Source organism: Melospiza georgiana, chromosome 17 (genome assembly GCF_028018845.1).
Source record: "Melospiza georgiana isolate bMelGeo1 chromosome 17, bMelGeo1.pri, whole genome shotgun sequence".
In the NCBI taxonomy this organism is placed as follows: Eukaryota; Metazoa; Chordata; class Aves; order Passeriformes; family Passerellidae; genus Melospiza; species Melospiza georgiana.
The window spans coordinates 7,000,006-7,013,926 of NC_080446.1; the positions used below are offsets into that span (position 1 = coordinate 7,000,006).

The 13,921-nt window shown below is 53.3% G+C and overlaps 2 protein-coding genes across 2 annotated transcripts; both read left to right on the plus strand.

The window, feature by feature from the left end:
* Positions 1-360: 360 nt before the first annotated feature.
* LOC131090540 (signal-regulatory protein beta-1-like) lies at positions 361-2,444 on the plus strand. The gene is given in 6 exon segments (XM_058035968.1): positions 361-440; positions 765-1,124; positions 1,334-1,645; positions 1,759-2,025; positions 2,028-2,093; positions 2,242-2,444. Coding segments are annotated over 6 exon segments (1,275 nt in total). The 5' UTR covers positions 361-373.
* Positions 2,445-3,213: 769 nt separating this feature from the next.
* Positions 3,214-11,105, plus strand: NSFL1C (NSFL1 cofactor). Its single transcript, XM_058035960.1, has 9 exons — positions 3,214-3,340; positions 4,051-4,148; positions 4,713-4,787; positions 5,876-6,041; positions 6,359-6,451; positions 7,107-7,216; positions 7,643-7,780; positions 8,259-8,423; positions 9,355-11,105. The coding sequence occupies exons 1-9, from the start codon at positions 3,239-3,241 to the stop codon at positions 9,515-9,517; spliced, it is 1,110 nt and encodes a 369-aa protein (XP_057891943.1). The 5' UTR covers positions 3,214-3,238; the 3' UTR covers positions 9,518-11,105.
* Positions 11,106-13,921: the final 2,816 nt, after the last annotated feature.

The following is a 13,921-nucleotide window of genomic DNA, read 5'->3' on the forward strand; positions in this document are numbered from 1 at the left end:
CCGAGGGTCCTCTTTGCCCCCCAGGCTGGCCATGTATAGGGAGTCTGCTGGATCCGGGGTCCCTCTTGCTGGCTGTGCCCATGGCTGTGGCTGTGGCACACATCTGAGGGGAAAGTGGGGTGGACGTCGCCATTATGGACCAGTGCTGTGACAGGAGATGATGTAGGCCTCGAGAAGCAAATGGGATGTGATTGCGTGGAGGAACTGGGCTGGTGGTGGCTCCTTTCCTTCCCCTTTGCTGGGTAAGTGACCAGCACCCTGCTAAGACAAGCCCAGTCCTGCCGAGTTAGCTGAGCCCAGCACAGCAGAGTCCCAGGGAGCCAAACCCAGCTGAGCACAGCCCGGCCATCGGGGAGCAAGGCGTGGAATACCCATGGTTCTGGAGGCACAGGAGCTGCCTCTCGTGTGCCTGATGCTGCTCCTGCTCTGCAGAGAGCCGGGTAAGTGGGCCCTGCACAGCCCCATCACATTTCCCATGCACGCTTCCCCACCCTGCAGGCCTGGCAGTGCTTCCCTGTGCCCATGGGTACCCAGGGAGCTCCTCTCACTGCCTCCCTTCCAGCTTGCTTCTATCTCCAGATAAAATTCAGTTTACCCAGCGAGAGTCTGGGCTCTTCTCATTCTGCAGTCCCCAGCAGCCTGGGGATAAAGGGACAGGAATGTCTCTCTGTGCCCTGCTCCAGGCTCAGGGGGTCTGAGGATGCCTTCTGCTGTTCCACGGCCCTGGGGCCCATTGTCAATTCCAAACCTGTTTCTGTGCCCAGGTGTGGATGCCCAGGTGGGTCAGGGCTTCACTCTGCAGCAGCCCCAGGCCAAGGTGACGGTGACAGCGGGGGAGAGGCTCACCCTGATCTGCACCACGTCTGGAGTTGCTGGAGTAGGTCCTGTGATGTGGCTGAAGGGCTGGGGCAATGGGAACAAGACTGTCTATGACCCCAATATCAAGGATCCCTCCTCCCGTGTGACGGAGGCAGTGCCTGGGTCTGACACAAACTTCACCATCCACATCAGGAACGTCCAGCCTGAGGACATGGGCACCTACTACTGTGTGAAGTTTGTCAAGAATGCTTTTGGTGATGATGAGGTGTTTAGGCGCCCCAGTGGCACCGAGGTGACTGTGCAAGGTGAGTGGGGCTCCTGGAGCAGCTCCTGCTGAGAACCACCCAGCGGGCTCTGCTCAGCTGGAGCAGGGATGGGGAAGGGGCTCAGGGCGGCTCCAGGAGAGGATCCCATGGGCCATCCCCGTGCCCTTGTGTGAGACTCTGCTCCAGGCAGACCCAGGGCTGGGCAGGGGGCAGAGCCCGGTCTGAGGGCCCCGTGCTTCTCCCCACAGCCAAACCCAGCCCCCCGCTCGTGTCCGGGCCTGAGCGGAGAGCGAGGCCGAACGACTCAGTGCCTTTCACCTGCACGACTGGAGGGTTCTTTCCTGACAAGATTGATGTGAAATGGTTCAAGAATGGCAACCCCATGACGGCTAAGCCACCCCAGGTCACTCAGTCAAGGATGAAAACCTACAACATGTCCAGCACAGTGATGGTGACCCTGCAGAAGGACGATGCCCGCTCGCAGATCACCTGTGAGGTGACGCACCCCACGCTGCGGGCCCCGCTGCGAGGGAGCTTCCAGCTCAGCAGGGTGCTGAGAGGTGAGGGCTGGGGGCTCGCATGGGGGTGCTGCTCTGTGGGGCTGGGGTCCCTGGGAGGAGGGCAGGGCGCCCTGTGGGGCGCAGCAAACACCGAGCTCTGCCTCTCTTCCCAGTTCCCCCCAGCGTCAAAGTGCGCGCTGAGCCGAGCCCCGCTGAGGTGAACAAGACCGTGGCCTTCACCTGCCTCCTGAAGGAGTTTTACCCAGCCAAAGTGTCCATTTCCTGGCTGGAGAATGGGATTGAGATAAAGGGGCAGAACCTCTCTGGGCCACGGGAGGTGTCCCGGGGCTTGTTTGAGCTGAGCAGCTGGGTGGAGATGCAAGTGACGGAGGAGAAAAACGGGTCTACGATCACCTGCAGGGTGGTGCACGATGGTGGTGCACTGCCAACTACTCAGCTATCCCGTGGATCTCCAACACGTCCCTGGATGGGTTTCAGATGGATAAGGGTGTGTCAGAGCTGCTGGGATGGGGTGCCTGGCAGTCTGTCTGGTGTCACCCCTGAGGAAGCTCAAAGCCCCAGGAAAGGCTCCCTGCGGGGGGTTGGGATGCCTCTCCCCGAGCCCTGCTCAGTCACATTCTCTGTCCCCACTGCAGGTGCGAACGTTCTGTCCAGCCTCCTCCTCCTCCTGTCGATGGGTGTCCTGCTGGAGAAGGGGCTCCTCGGGGGGCTCCTCTTCTTCCTCTTCAAGCGCATGAATAGAAAAGCATCGGAGATGTTGCCCTACCCTGCTCCACCTCAGTCCCCGGCTCCCGCAGCCGGGTCCCAGGGCTTGGCCACTGTCAGCCGCGATTTGTGAACCTGGAAATAAACGAGCCAGCATGCACAGGCTGCCGTGGGCTGCTCCGCGCCGCCATCCCGGCCCCGCCTGTGGCCATAAACCCGCCCTGCTCCGGGGCTTGGCACTGCCCGTCCCGGGGCTCAGTGCCCAGTGCTGCACACACGGTGCTGCACACACGGTGCCCGGTGCTCGATGCTGCCCGCTCTAGTGCTCGGTGCTGCCCATCCCGGAGCCAACTGCTCGGGTCCCCCTGCCCGGTACTGGGTGTTCGGTGCCCTGTGCCTGGTGCCCAGTGCTTGGTACGCCGAGCCCTGTTCCCGCTGCTCAGCACCCCGGTCCCGGTTCCCGGTGCCCAGTGCTCGGTACCCCGTGCCCTGTACCCTGTGCCCGGTGCCCTGTGCTTGGTACCCCATGCCCTGTACTCGGTGCCCGGAGCCTGGTGCTCTGTGTCCGGTACCCGGTGCCGGTGCTCTGTGCCCGGTGCCGGTGCCCGGTGCCGGTGCTCTGTACCCCGTGCTCGGTGCCCCGTGCCCGGTACCCGGTGCCCCGTGCCGGTGCCCGGTGCTCGGTGCCCTGTGCCCAGTGCTTGGTACCTCATGCCCTGTACACGGTACCGGTGCCCTGTGCCCGGTTCCCGGTGCTCGCTCCGGGGCCGGTTGCGGTGCAGTGCCACCTCCTGGCCGGCAGGGGCCGCTGTTCGCGGGCCGGGTGCCGCGCGTCGCCCCGGGTGTTTCCGGCCGGGCGGCTTTGGCGGCGCACGCGGGGGCGGCGCGGCGCGGCCCGGCGCGGTTTGGGCGCTGCACCGCGGCAAGATGGCGGACAGGGAGGAGGCGCTGAGGGAGTTCGTGGCCGTGACCGGCGCCGAGGAGGAGCGAGCGCGGTTCTTCCTCGAGTCCGCCGGCTGGGACCTCCAGGTACCTCTGCCGCTGCCCTCCCCGGCCCGGCGCGGGGATCGGCGGGGCCGCCGCTCAGGAGGCCGTGGCGCTGGCGGGGTCGGCGCCGGGCCGGAGGTCGGTGTCCCGCAGGCTCAGGCCTCGCCCCCGTCCGTGGCTGCGCTCAGCCCTGGCGGCGGGGCCGTGGGCCGGCTGAGGCTGAGGCCCCTCCTGGTTCTGCCGTTCACTTTGTAGGGCGAGGTGAGGGACGGTGGGCCCGGGGTTTGCCGGGGTTCTGTCGGTTTTCCTGGAATGCCGGTGCGGCTGTCAGTGCTGTGCTGTTGGCGCTGTCAGCAAACAATCTGAGGGGGAGTCAGCCACCATTCTGACCTGCTCCTGTCCCTGCTCCTCCTCAAACTGGCTGTATTAAATTCCGAGTCTGCTCATGACGGCACAAAAGCTGCAGTTTCAGAGCCGTAATTTTGGCATAACTCCTGTGTAAGTGCTGCAGAAGAAGGGCCCTGACATTCCCTGACAGGGAGGGTGACATCCCTGCGGCACTGAGTGTCCTGCCATGACACAGCCAAATGGCAAACCCTCTGAGGCCTCGTCTCTGCCAGGACCTGCAGCAGGAGAAATGACATGAAGTGTCTTTAGTGTGAGGAGTCTCAGGAGATGCAGCGTGACAGATGTCTCAGCTGGGTTGTTTGTGTGTGTTTTTCCTGAGGAGCTTTGGTCGATTTCCTTTCCAGATTGCACTTGCCAGTTTCTATGAGGACGGGGGTGACGAGGACATCCTGACCCTTCCCCAGCCCACGCCCAGCTCCATCTCCAGAGGCACTGGAGCCAGGTGAGGAGGCAGCTTCAGCTCCATACTGGGAGCTGGCAAAGCACACACACTCCCTAAAGCACTGTTAATTGTGTTAATTTTCAGGAGGAGTAGCTCTGTGTTTAGATTTGCTTCCCCTTGTGTGGCTCTCTAGAAACTGTGAAAACCTGAGTGTTTGTACATCACAGGCATGGCTGTTATTGCACAGCTAAGCCAGGGATCAGTTAGGAAAACTTGCCTCATTGCTCAGGAAAAGCTTGATTTATCTTTTGACATTAAAAACAGTCTGATAGTGACCTTTCATTTAAGCAGATCATGTCTCAGCAGGAAGAGTATTTTCTCATTTTGTGTGACACCTGAGCTGACCAAGCTGAGCATTTTACAAAACAATAAAGTGAATTTTACCTTACCAAATCCCTTTGCAGTAAGGGAATGCTGTCCAGTCCCAAAGAGGAGCTGCTGCCTTTGTCACTCAGGAGAAGCTCTCTGGGGTCAGGTGCTGTTGAACAGAGCCTGTTGCAGTGTGGAATGTTCCAGCTGGGAATGTGCCTGGAGGCTGACATCCTTCTTGCTGGATTTTTGCAGTGACCACCGAGTAACCTCGTTCAGAGACCTTGTGCATGCTCAGGAGGAGGATGATGAAGAGGAGGAGGGACAGCGGTGAGTTTGCAGCTGAAGGCTCCAATGCTGGGTGTTTGTCCCCTCTGGGAGGACTTGCTGCTTGTGTACAGCCTCTTTGAAAGAATCAGGTGTACATGGATATGAAGTTCCTGTCATGAAACACTTGAGGTTTGACAGGGCAGGTTTGTCAGTGCAAAGCCTGTGCACAGCTGTGTAAGCACCAGCTCTCAGCACTCAAAGAAAGCCTAGAGTGGGATGTGGAAGGCCTGGGTTAAGAATAGAAAACAGCCCAGATCCTCATGTGTGTCCACAGGAAATGTGGGAATTATGCAGGGATTGGTTTTCTTACTGCTTGGGGTTTTGGGGGTTTATTTTGGTGGGGATTTTGGTTTTGTGTTCTTTTTTTGTAAGTATTGCTTAAGGGTGAAGTAATGGAGAGTGGAGTCAGAAATAAAAAAGTAGGGACCCTTTTCAGAGGAACATGGAGTATTAGTAGGCCAATCTCTTACAGTGTCAGCTCTGAGTAGTTAAATACCCCTAAGGTTGACAGGCAAGGTAAATGGAATGGAACTGATGTATCTGAAGGGGTGGCTCAGCCTGGATGGGCCCTGGTCTGCAGGCAGCTGGAAGCTCACTCTGTGTGTTATAAGCCATCTGGAAGCTAATCAACCCAATCTTCCAGAAGTGCTTAATTGCACTTCACTGACTGTGCATGCATTGCTTCCAGTTGAGATCCATCCTTTGTGTGGCAGGGACGTGTGCCTTCCCTCACAATTCCAGCTGCACGTTGCTCTGCCAGGTCAGAGATTTGCTGCAAGCTTTTCTCAGCTGGGCAATCGAGCTGGTACCGGTGTTTAAAAGTGGGCTTGTCCCTCTGGCCTGTTCCTCCTCCCAGCTCTGAGCATTGTTACCACTTTATTGCTATTGATCCACGGGTAATTTACAGGAATTGACATAAAGAGAAAGTCTTTGCAGCACAGTGGCTGCAGTGGGAGACACACTGGTGGTAGCCAGTGTTTGCAGATCCAGGGCTTTCCCTGAGCTGCACCGAGCGAGCCCTGATCCAGCCCGGGGCTCCTGCAGAGGCAGCAGGCAGGGCTGACCAGGAGCTGGGTGCTTTCTGGCAGGTTTTATGCGGGTGGCTCAGAGAGGAGTGGGCAGCAGATCGTGGGTCCTCCGAGGAAGAAGAGTCCCAACGAGCTGGTGGAGGATCTGTTCAAGGGAGCCAAGGAGCACGGCGCCGTGGCCGTCGATCGGACAGCCAAGAGCGGCGGCGAGACCAGCAAGCCAAAGGTGAGGAGGGAGGAGTTCTTCCTTCTGTTCCCCATTTCTGTTCCACCCTGACAGCTCTTTGGTACTGAGGAGTCCTGGAATTATCTCAGCAGCTAAGTCTGGACTCTTAGTGCAGCTCCATTGTGTGTCTCACAGTGGCAAGAAAAGCTGCTCTGTTGTGCCACCCTTGTTAACTTGCTGAAGCTGTCACTTCCTGCAGGGCAGGAGATGTTGCTGATGCCGTGAAGCCCCTGTTCACCCACAGGGGTGGTGGGAGCAGGGAAGCAGCTCTTTGGTCTGTGTGGTTCTGTAACCCTGTGCCTGCCTCTCTCTCTCAGCCTTTTGCAGGGGGAGGATATCGCCTTGGGGCTACTCCAGAGGAGGAGTCAGCTTATGTGGCAGGAGAGAGGAGACCGAGCTCTTCTCAGGATGTGAGTATCTCTGCTTGGGTTTGTAGCTGTCACTCCAGGGATTTCTCTGCTCCAGCTACTGAGCTTGCCAGCCCCGAGAGATACAAAGCTTGATAGAAATTCACAAGGACAGAAATATGGTAAATCCTGCTTCCTGTGGGATTTCCAAGTAGAGAATAATAGATGATTAGGTCTTGGGTAAGCAGTTTTCTGGTGATCTTTTAATTAAGAATCTGAGCTTTTCTTAGAAGTGCAGATCAGGAAAAATAGTGTGCAAAGAGCATTGGGAAATCAACTCCTCTTTATCCATTATTATATACATCCAATATACATCCATAGATGGGAGCTGACAGCATCAGTTCAAGATTCCCTTGTGCTTGGTTTGTGACCAGACAAGGTCGTGGCTGTGGTGGGAGCATGGTTTAGGCTCCTCACCCACCACATGCCTGGGTGTAGGAATGTGCCATATTTATCCAAAAGGGGACCATGGTGTAGGAATTGGCACCTTTTACATCAAAGCCAGTGCTTTGGGTTTTTCCCTTAGCTCAGAGAAACCTGCTGGAATGTTTTTGCACCTTGGAGCTCCTCTGCCCATCCGAAACTTTTCACTTTGCTTCAGTTTTTGTTGTCACCAAGAAGCTCAGTGAGGCTGATTGTTCTTTTGGGGCTGCTGCAGGTGCACGTTGTACTGAAGCTCTGGAAGAGTGGATTTAGCCTGGATAGTGGAGAGCTGAGGAGCTACCAGGATCCATCCAATGCCCAGTTCCTCGATGATATCCGCAGAGGGTACGTAGTGAGAGGGGAGAAAAGGGACAGCTGCTCCCTGAAACACGAGTGTTTGTGGAATCCAGGCTTCTGAATCCATGGCACCTTTCACCTGAGCTTTCTTGCAAGAAATTAGTTACTCTTAATATGGAACATTGGGTTCAGGTAAACAGGGAGTGGGTTTGATTTATGTGGGGCCTTGAGAGTTGAAGTAAACAAATGTGTTGATATTTGTGTTGAGAATTTCTGATGCATTGTGTCATGGCAGGTGAGGGCCAGGGAGAAGTAACCTTTAATTTGTGTCTGTCAGTGGGGAGGTGTGCATCTGCCCTGTCAGTTAAGCAAAGGCTCTCTGTGATTCCTGAAATTCCACAGATCTTGGGCTTTTTGTCCACACAGTCCTGTCTTGCTGCCTCAGGCAGCTGCCTCAGAGCTCTCTCTTTGCAGGGAAGTCCCAGCTGAGCTGCGCAGGTTAGCACGGGGCGGACAGGTGAACCTGGACATGGAGGATCACCGTGATGAGGAGTATGTGAAACCTAAAAGTGTCTTCAGAGCTTTTACTGGAGAAGGACAGAAGCTGGGCAGGTGAGAAGATGGTGACACTGGTTTACTACATGTAATGTGAGAGTCACTCAAGCCTTGCAAGGTGGAGACTTCTGATTCATCCTTCTGAAGTAAAGGCACTGGGTGCCTGTGGGATGGGAGGTGTTCTCTAAGGAAACAAGGCTCACTGACGTACTGTGAGGTAGCTCAGCCTCTCCCTGCCAGGAGCCAGATCCCTGGTTTGGAACCTCCATGCTGTGTTGCATTGGAGCAGCGTTTCCAATTCACACTTCCTCTGTTAACTTGTGGGTGTGAGGACCCGTGGCACCAAAGGGGATGGTAGAGTTGAACTTCTAGACAAGTTCCTGCTTGGCTGACTCCAGAATTCTGACTTGCAGCTTACTTGTGGAGGAGCCCTGGTAGATGGGCCTGGCAGACAGTGAGCTTGCTGCCTGATTGGTACCCTGTGGGCAGGTGAGTTGGGTTTCTAACAGCTCACCTTGCGTCTCCCTGTTGGCAGCACCGCGCCCCAGGTGATGGGCACCAGCTCTCCGGCCCAGCAGGCAGAGAACGAGGCCAAAGCCAGTTCTGCCGTCGTGATCGATGAGTCCGAGCCCGTCACCAACATCCAGATCCGGCTCGCGGACGGCGGGCGCCTGGTGCAGAAGTTCAACCACAGTCACAGGTACGAGCACAACAGGGAGCACAGGCAGGCATAGATGGCCCTGCAAGGCAGGGAGCAAGTGCTAAAATCCTGCATAGCCTGCCAGAAGGAGCTCTGGGCATCCTTCTGTACAAGTGAAAGGGAATAAAGTTGTTGTGGTGTTTTTAAGTTAGCTGCTAACTGTTGGGTAGGATTTGCTTCCCAAATTGGGATAGATTATAGCCAGTGACACAACACCTGGGAGTATAAATGTGACCAGCAGAACTTTCCTTGATGATGCCTGTAAAGCACTGATTCTCTTCTAAAGGCTTTGGAAACTGGCAGATAATTAGGAACCTAGTTCAGTTACTCTGACTCAATTTAGGCTTTTCTATGAGGCTGTTCCCTGTGCTGAATGGAGCACCAAGGGATGCTCTTACCACAATTCTGTTCTTTAGATGAGCAAAGTGGTACACCATTGCTTCACTTGAAATCTCTTTAAATCATTCTCACCTTCCTGATCTTGTAATTTATACTCATTCCTCCAGTTTCTCTCAGGGTCAAGCTCAGGGCAAAAAGTTCGAAAAACCTGTGCCTGTGACTGAGTTCCAGAAATGGATCCTGTGTCATTGTGTGGCCGCTCACAGGAGCTGAAATCCTCTGGGTTCTGCTGTGTGAGACAAGCTCAGAAAGTGTCAGTTTGTAAATTGTTCATAGCAAAGAGTCTGGAAGCTTTCAGTCTCAGATAACCCCCTGACAACACAACAGAGAACACTGAGCTGAGCCTGTAGCCCAGAAAGCAGCTGCTGCTATTTCACTAAAGGGGAGCAGGTTGATCAGAATAGCCTGGTGTGGCCTGGTGAGAGCTGGAATGCAGACACAGAGCTGCAGGGCTGCACACTCTGGGCAGAGCAGTCCCTTGTCTAGGCTGGGCAGTGACAGCACCACCCTTGTGTTTGATCCCTCTGCACAGGATCCGTGACATCCGGCTCTTCATCGTAGATGCTCGGCCAGCGATGGCTGCCACCAGTTTCGTCCTCATGACCACCTTCCCCAATAAAGAGCTGACTGATGAGAACCAGACCCTGAAGGAAGCCAACCTGCTCAACGCTGTCATTGTGCAGAGGTTGACATAAAGGAGCCCAGCTCTGGCCACACCACTGCGGCGCGCGGGGCCGTCTCCTCACGCGCGTGCCGGCGCCGTGCCACGCAGGCCACATCTGCTCCTAGCTCTGGGTTCTTAGGTCTTGGTTGGACTTTTTCTCTTTAGTTGCATTTCCCATGGGGTTTTTTTGTGATGATGATGATGATGATCAGTGGACTTTAAAATAAAGAAATGAAACGAATTCGTTTGGAAAGGAGCTGCAGCCTCTTGTGCCCCAGATTCCCCCAGGAGAGTTCAGTTACCTTGTGGATTGAGTTACTGCACTCGGAGAGGGGAGGAAGGCAAGGGGGAAGGGAACTCCAGGGAGCAGTTTCTGTCAGTGGACTGCTCACCACAGTCCTTTCTCTTCTCTCCAGGGACTGCTGTGAAGTACTCCCTTTATTTTCACACATTAAATATAAGTTATCTGAGAATGGGTGATCTGATTGTCAGGATAACGGTTCCACTCCTGTAAAAGCATTGTGGGGGACGTCTTTGTGAAAGAGCTCAGTGTGGGGAAAACTCCAACATGTGTGAGGTGCAAGGTTTAACACTTCCCATGCTTTTCTGGAGAGAAATCCCTGACTTTCCTTCCTTCAGCAGAACTCTTGGGGTGTTCATTGCAGTCCCCACCTGCTCTGCCTTCACTTTTTCTGACAGGCCAGACTGGCTGCAGGTTTAAATTGCTGTATTGCATTTCTCTGAGAAACACTGCTGCTGACTTCTTCTTTCCAAGAAGGCACAAAGCTGAATCAGCTTGAAGTGACTGGAAGTAAAAGGCAAACAGAGTCTGTCTTACTGGAAAGCAAGTTCTCTCCTGAGGTGAATTATTGAGATGATTACAACAGCTTGGGTGGGAAAATTCAAGGCTTTAGTACCCTTTGATGTATTTCCTCTCCTCTGCTGAGGACTAACATAGCTGAACTCCTGGAATTCTCCAGCGTTGATCTCTTCTGTTTGTGTTTTGGGCTCAGGTCTCCATCTCTTTCCCTCCTTTGAACAGTATCCAGTGGGTGAATTCCTGATGCCCAGACAGGAGGCACTGGTAAGGCTGGCATAGCTGTCATGGAGTATTGTGCCAGGGCACTTTGCAGTGCCCCTCAGCTGCTTCTGTCTTTGTTCTGGGCTTCTGAGCAGAGCCCAGAGCTGTGCTGAGCTGTGGGCTGCAGCCACCGGCTCCCTGGGAGGGGGATCCTTGGGAAAGGCTGCACTGCTGAGGGCTGGGATGCTCCCTCCCCATCCTGCCTTAGGCACACCTGAGCCCCGCGGCCGCTGAGCTGTCACTCCCCGCCCTCAGCGCTTGGAAACTTCCAGGTCCTCCCCTTGGTGCAAGCAGAGGGAGCTCGGGAGCAGCCTGGGGAGGGCGGGCAGGTTGGGCAGGTTCAGCGTGAGGAACTCGCTTGGCTGCCTGCAGAACACAAAGCAGAGAGCAGCCCTCAGCAAGGGCATTTTTACAGCAGTTCCTCAACTGAGAGCTGAATTAACTCGCAGTTTTCATTACTAAATGGACATAAGTGTGCGAAACAACCAATTTGTAAATTATTGTGAAAATTGTCATTAAAAGCCCACAAACAGGAAAACAGTGTTTGACCCTTTCTAATAACAGCTGCCATCTGTCTCAGATTTTGGATCATGCTCATTGAGGGTGTCTCCTCTTTGGGTTGCTCTGCAAGCAGACTTACTGTGCTGAGCTGTCTTCTACTAAATGAGATTCAACCTCTCAGCAGCATTTTTAAAGATTATTTTTGGTGACAGGAGAGCCTGGGGTTCACCTGCCTGTGCATCACTTACTGGTGATGTGTGATAACCTGTGTGAACCAGCAGGGGGAATTAAGAAAGGGAATTTCCCTCGGAGCTAGTCACAACTGCCTTGTGGAGTTCTTGAACCCTGATCTTCACATGTGCCATTCTGGGGACTTGGGACAGAATCTTCCACAGTGCTGGACAGGAGGCACCCCTGGACCCAAAAATAAAGTTTATCTAACAGAAAAGGGTGCAAGTTACTTGTCTCCTGCTTCTGTTTGTTAGCCAGGGGCATCAGACACTGAGGTGCTGTCTGGGGTCTTTGGATGAACTGGCCACGTTGGTGCCCCCAAATTCAGGGAGTGTTGGCAGCCAGACAGCAACTCATCCGAGCTGCCGATCCCAAGGGTTTGCTGTGCAGATTCTGCTTGCCGATGGGAACTTTCCCATCCAGCTTTGCTGCCAGCTCTCTCCTTGCCGGTGGGAGGGAAAGGGGATAAACCCAGGGGCTCCGGGATTTTTCTCTGCCAGGAAGAGGGAATTTTCCCTGGAGCCGGAGGGTGGCAGTGCTGCAGAAAAGCCGCTCCTCCTCGAAGGCTTCTTTGAGGAGCTCTGCCGACTCCTGCTGGGAGCTGCACCTTGTGCTGTGCTGTGAGCACCTCTGGGACACTGCTGCCAGCTCCTCCTGCCTCTGAGTCTCTCCGTGGTTTTTGTAAGTAATGAGCAGTGCTCGTCTCCTGGTGAGCAGGTCAGCTCTGCCCCACTGCCCCAGGGAGTGCCGAGGTGGGATCAGTGACCAAGGTAAACCTGTCTTCATCCAAATGTGACAAAAGAACCTGTGGAACCAACTGGAAGTGACATACATGCAATCTGCTATATTAACTCTTTCCTTCTGTGAACTGGTGAAGTGTTTCACTATAAAATAAAATATGCTATAAAGCAAAAGCGATGAGCTAATTAATGAGAAGGGGTAATACACCAGAACAGGAAAAAAAGGGAGAAGGAAAGAGACACTGTGATTTTGTAAAGAAAATCACCTTGTGACTTGCACAGTCACATCCCTGGAAGATTTGAAGGTCAGGTTGGACAGCGCCTGGAGCAACCTGATCTAGTGGAAAGTGTCCCTGCCTGTGGCAGGGGGTTGGAACAAGATGAGGTTTAACATCCCTTGCAACCCAAACCACTCCTTGATTCCATGATTCTATTTGGTGCTGTGCCACTGCAATGGACAAATTCTTATTTCTGACATTCGTGCAGCTTTTGATTATTAATGAGTTTGACTTCCTCTCCAGTAAAATCTCTTGCCTTTGTCATTCCATTTCTGTGTTCTAACAAAGTCATAGGCCAAGACTAGGCTTTTCTAAAACTGATATTTATGGTGACAAAAAAGTCTTTTGTTTCCCTGCAAAATTTTCCTTTTTTTTCCTCTTCATTTGATCATTCTCCCACAAGAAGGTCGTGCCTGTAGTCCCGGCCTTTCCCACCCCAATGTTAAGGCAGTGCTCCACATCTGACATGAAAACTCAATTTCTTTTCAACTTCTGGGTTCAATACAGCTCAATTTCAGGACTGTGCTGTTCCATCTGGGGCTGATGTCTTTTGCTGTATCCAACTGTTTCCTCCAAATGCTGCATTTTAACAGTTTTCCTCACTTGGGTAATTGTAGAACTTCCTGGGATTTTTTTTCCTTTGTATGCAGTTCTTTGTTTCCTCTTCTTTCCTTTCACATCCTCGTTGCTAAGCTTTAGTTCCTGTGTTTTCTGATAGCATTTCACACCATTTCCTGGGAAATTTGCCTCCCCCTCTGTAATGCCGCTTTTGCTGTGGGATGTTTCCTGGTCTGTGTTTCTTACATGGTCAGTGCTCTGCTTGCCTCAGGAAATTCTGCTGTCCCAGTTCTTCAGTGATCCTGCTGTAGGAATACCCATTTCTAAGTGTAGCTGTGCCTTCAACTGCCTGTTCAGGTAAAATAACATTAACAACATGAAGCAGCAAGTTTTGATTGGCTTGTTTTGGCCCCAAACTTGACTAGCTCAGCTGGCAGATAAGTAGAAACAGCATAAAAGATATGGAGAAAGAAATCCCAGTGGGCACAGCAGCCCTACTAGAGAATGACTGGGAATTTAGGCCTTTTTTTGTCTTGTTGCTTTTTGTTATAATCAGTTATATTCAATTTAGTCTTTGCTTCTCATTGTTGGACAAACCTCCATCCTTCCAGAAAGAAAAAGTGACCTTCTGCTTCTTGAATAGATCTTCACCTCCTTGTGTCTTGACTTAGAGGAGTGATTAAAAAGATGTCAGCTTGCTCCTGGGATGTTATCTGGAAGTTCAGCCAGGAGGTTTTCTTTTGAAAGCAGCTCTGCTTTACAGATCCTTTGTTTCCAAGAAAAAGGACCTTGAATTGAGATTTCTTCCAATTCTGTAGTTAGACTGGAAAATGTGCTCAGGGGATTGATGTCACAGTCACATAAAACAAGATGCTGTGGGGTTCTTCAAAGCCCAGCACCACGAGGGGAGGAGCTGTGACACCTGTGTTAATCCTTGGGCAGGAGCTGCTGTCTGTGCAGGAGTTTGCTGTTCAAGGTACCTGCAGGAAGGATTGCTGGGTTGTGAAAGGAAGAGGGCCAGCCCCTTACTGCTTCTGAATGGCCTT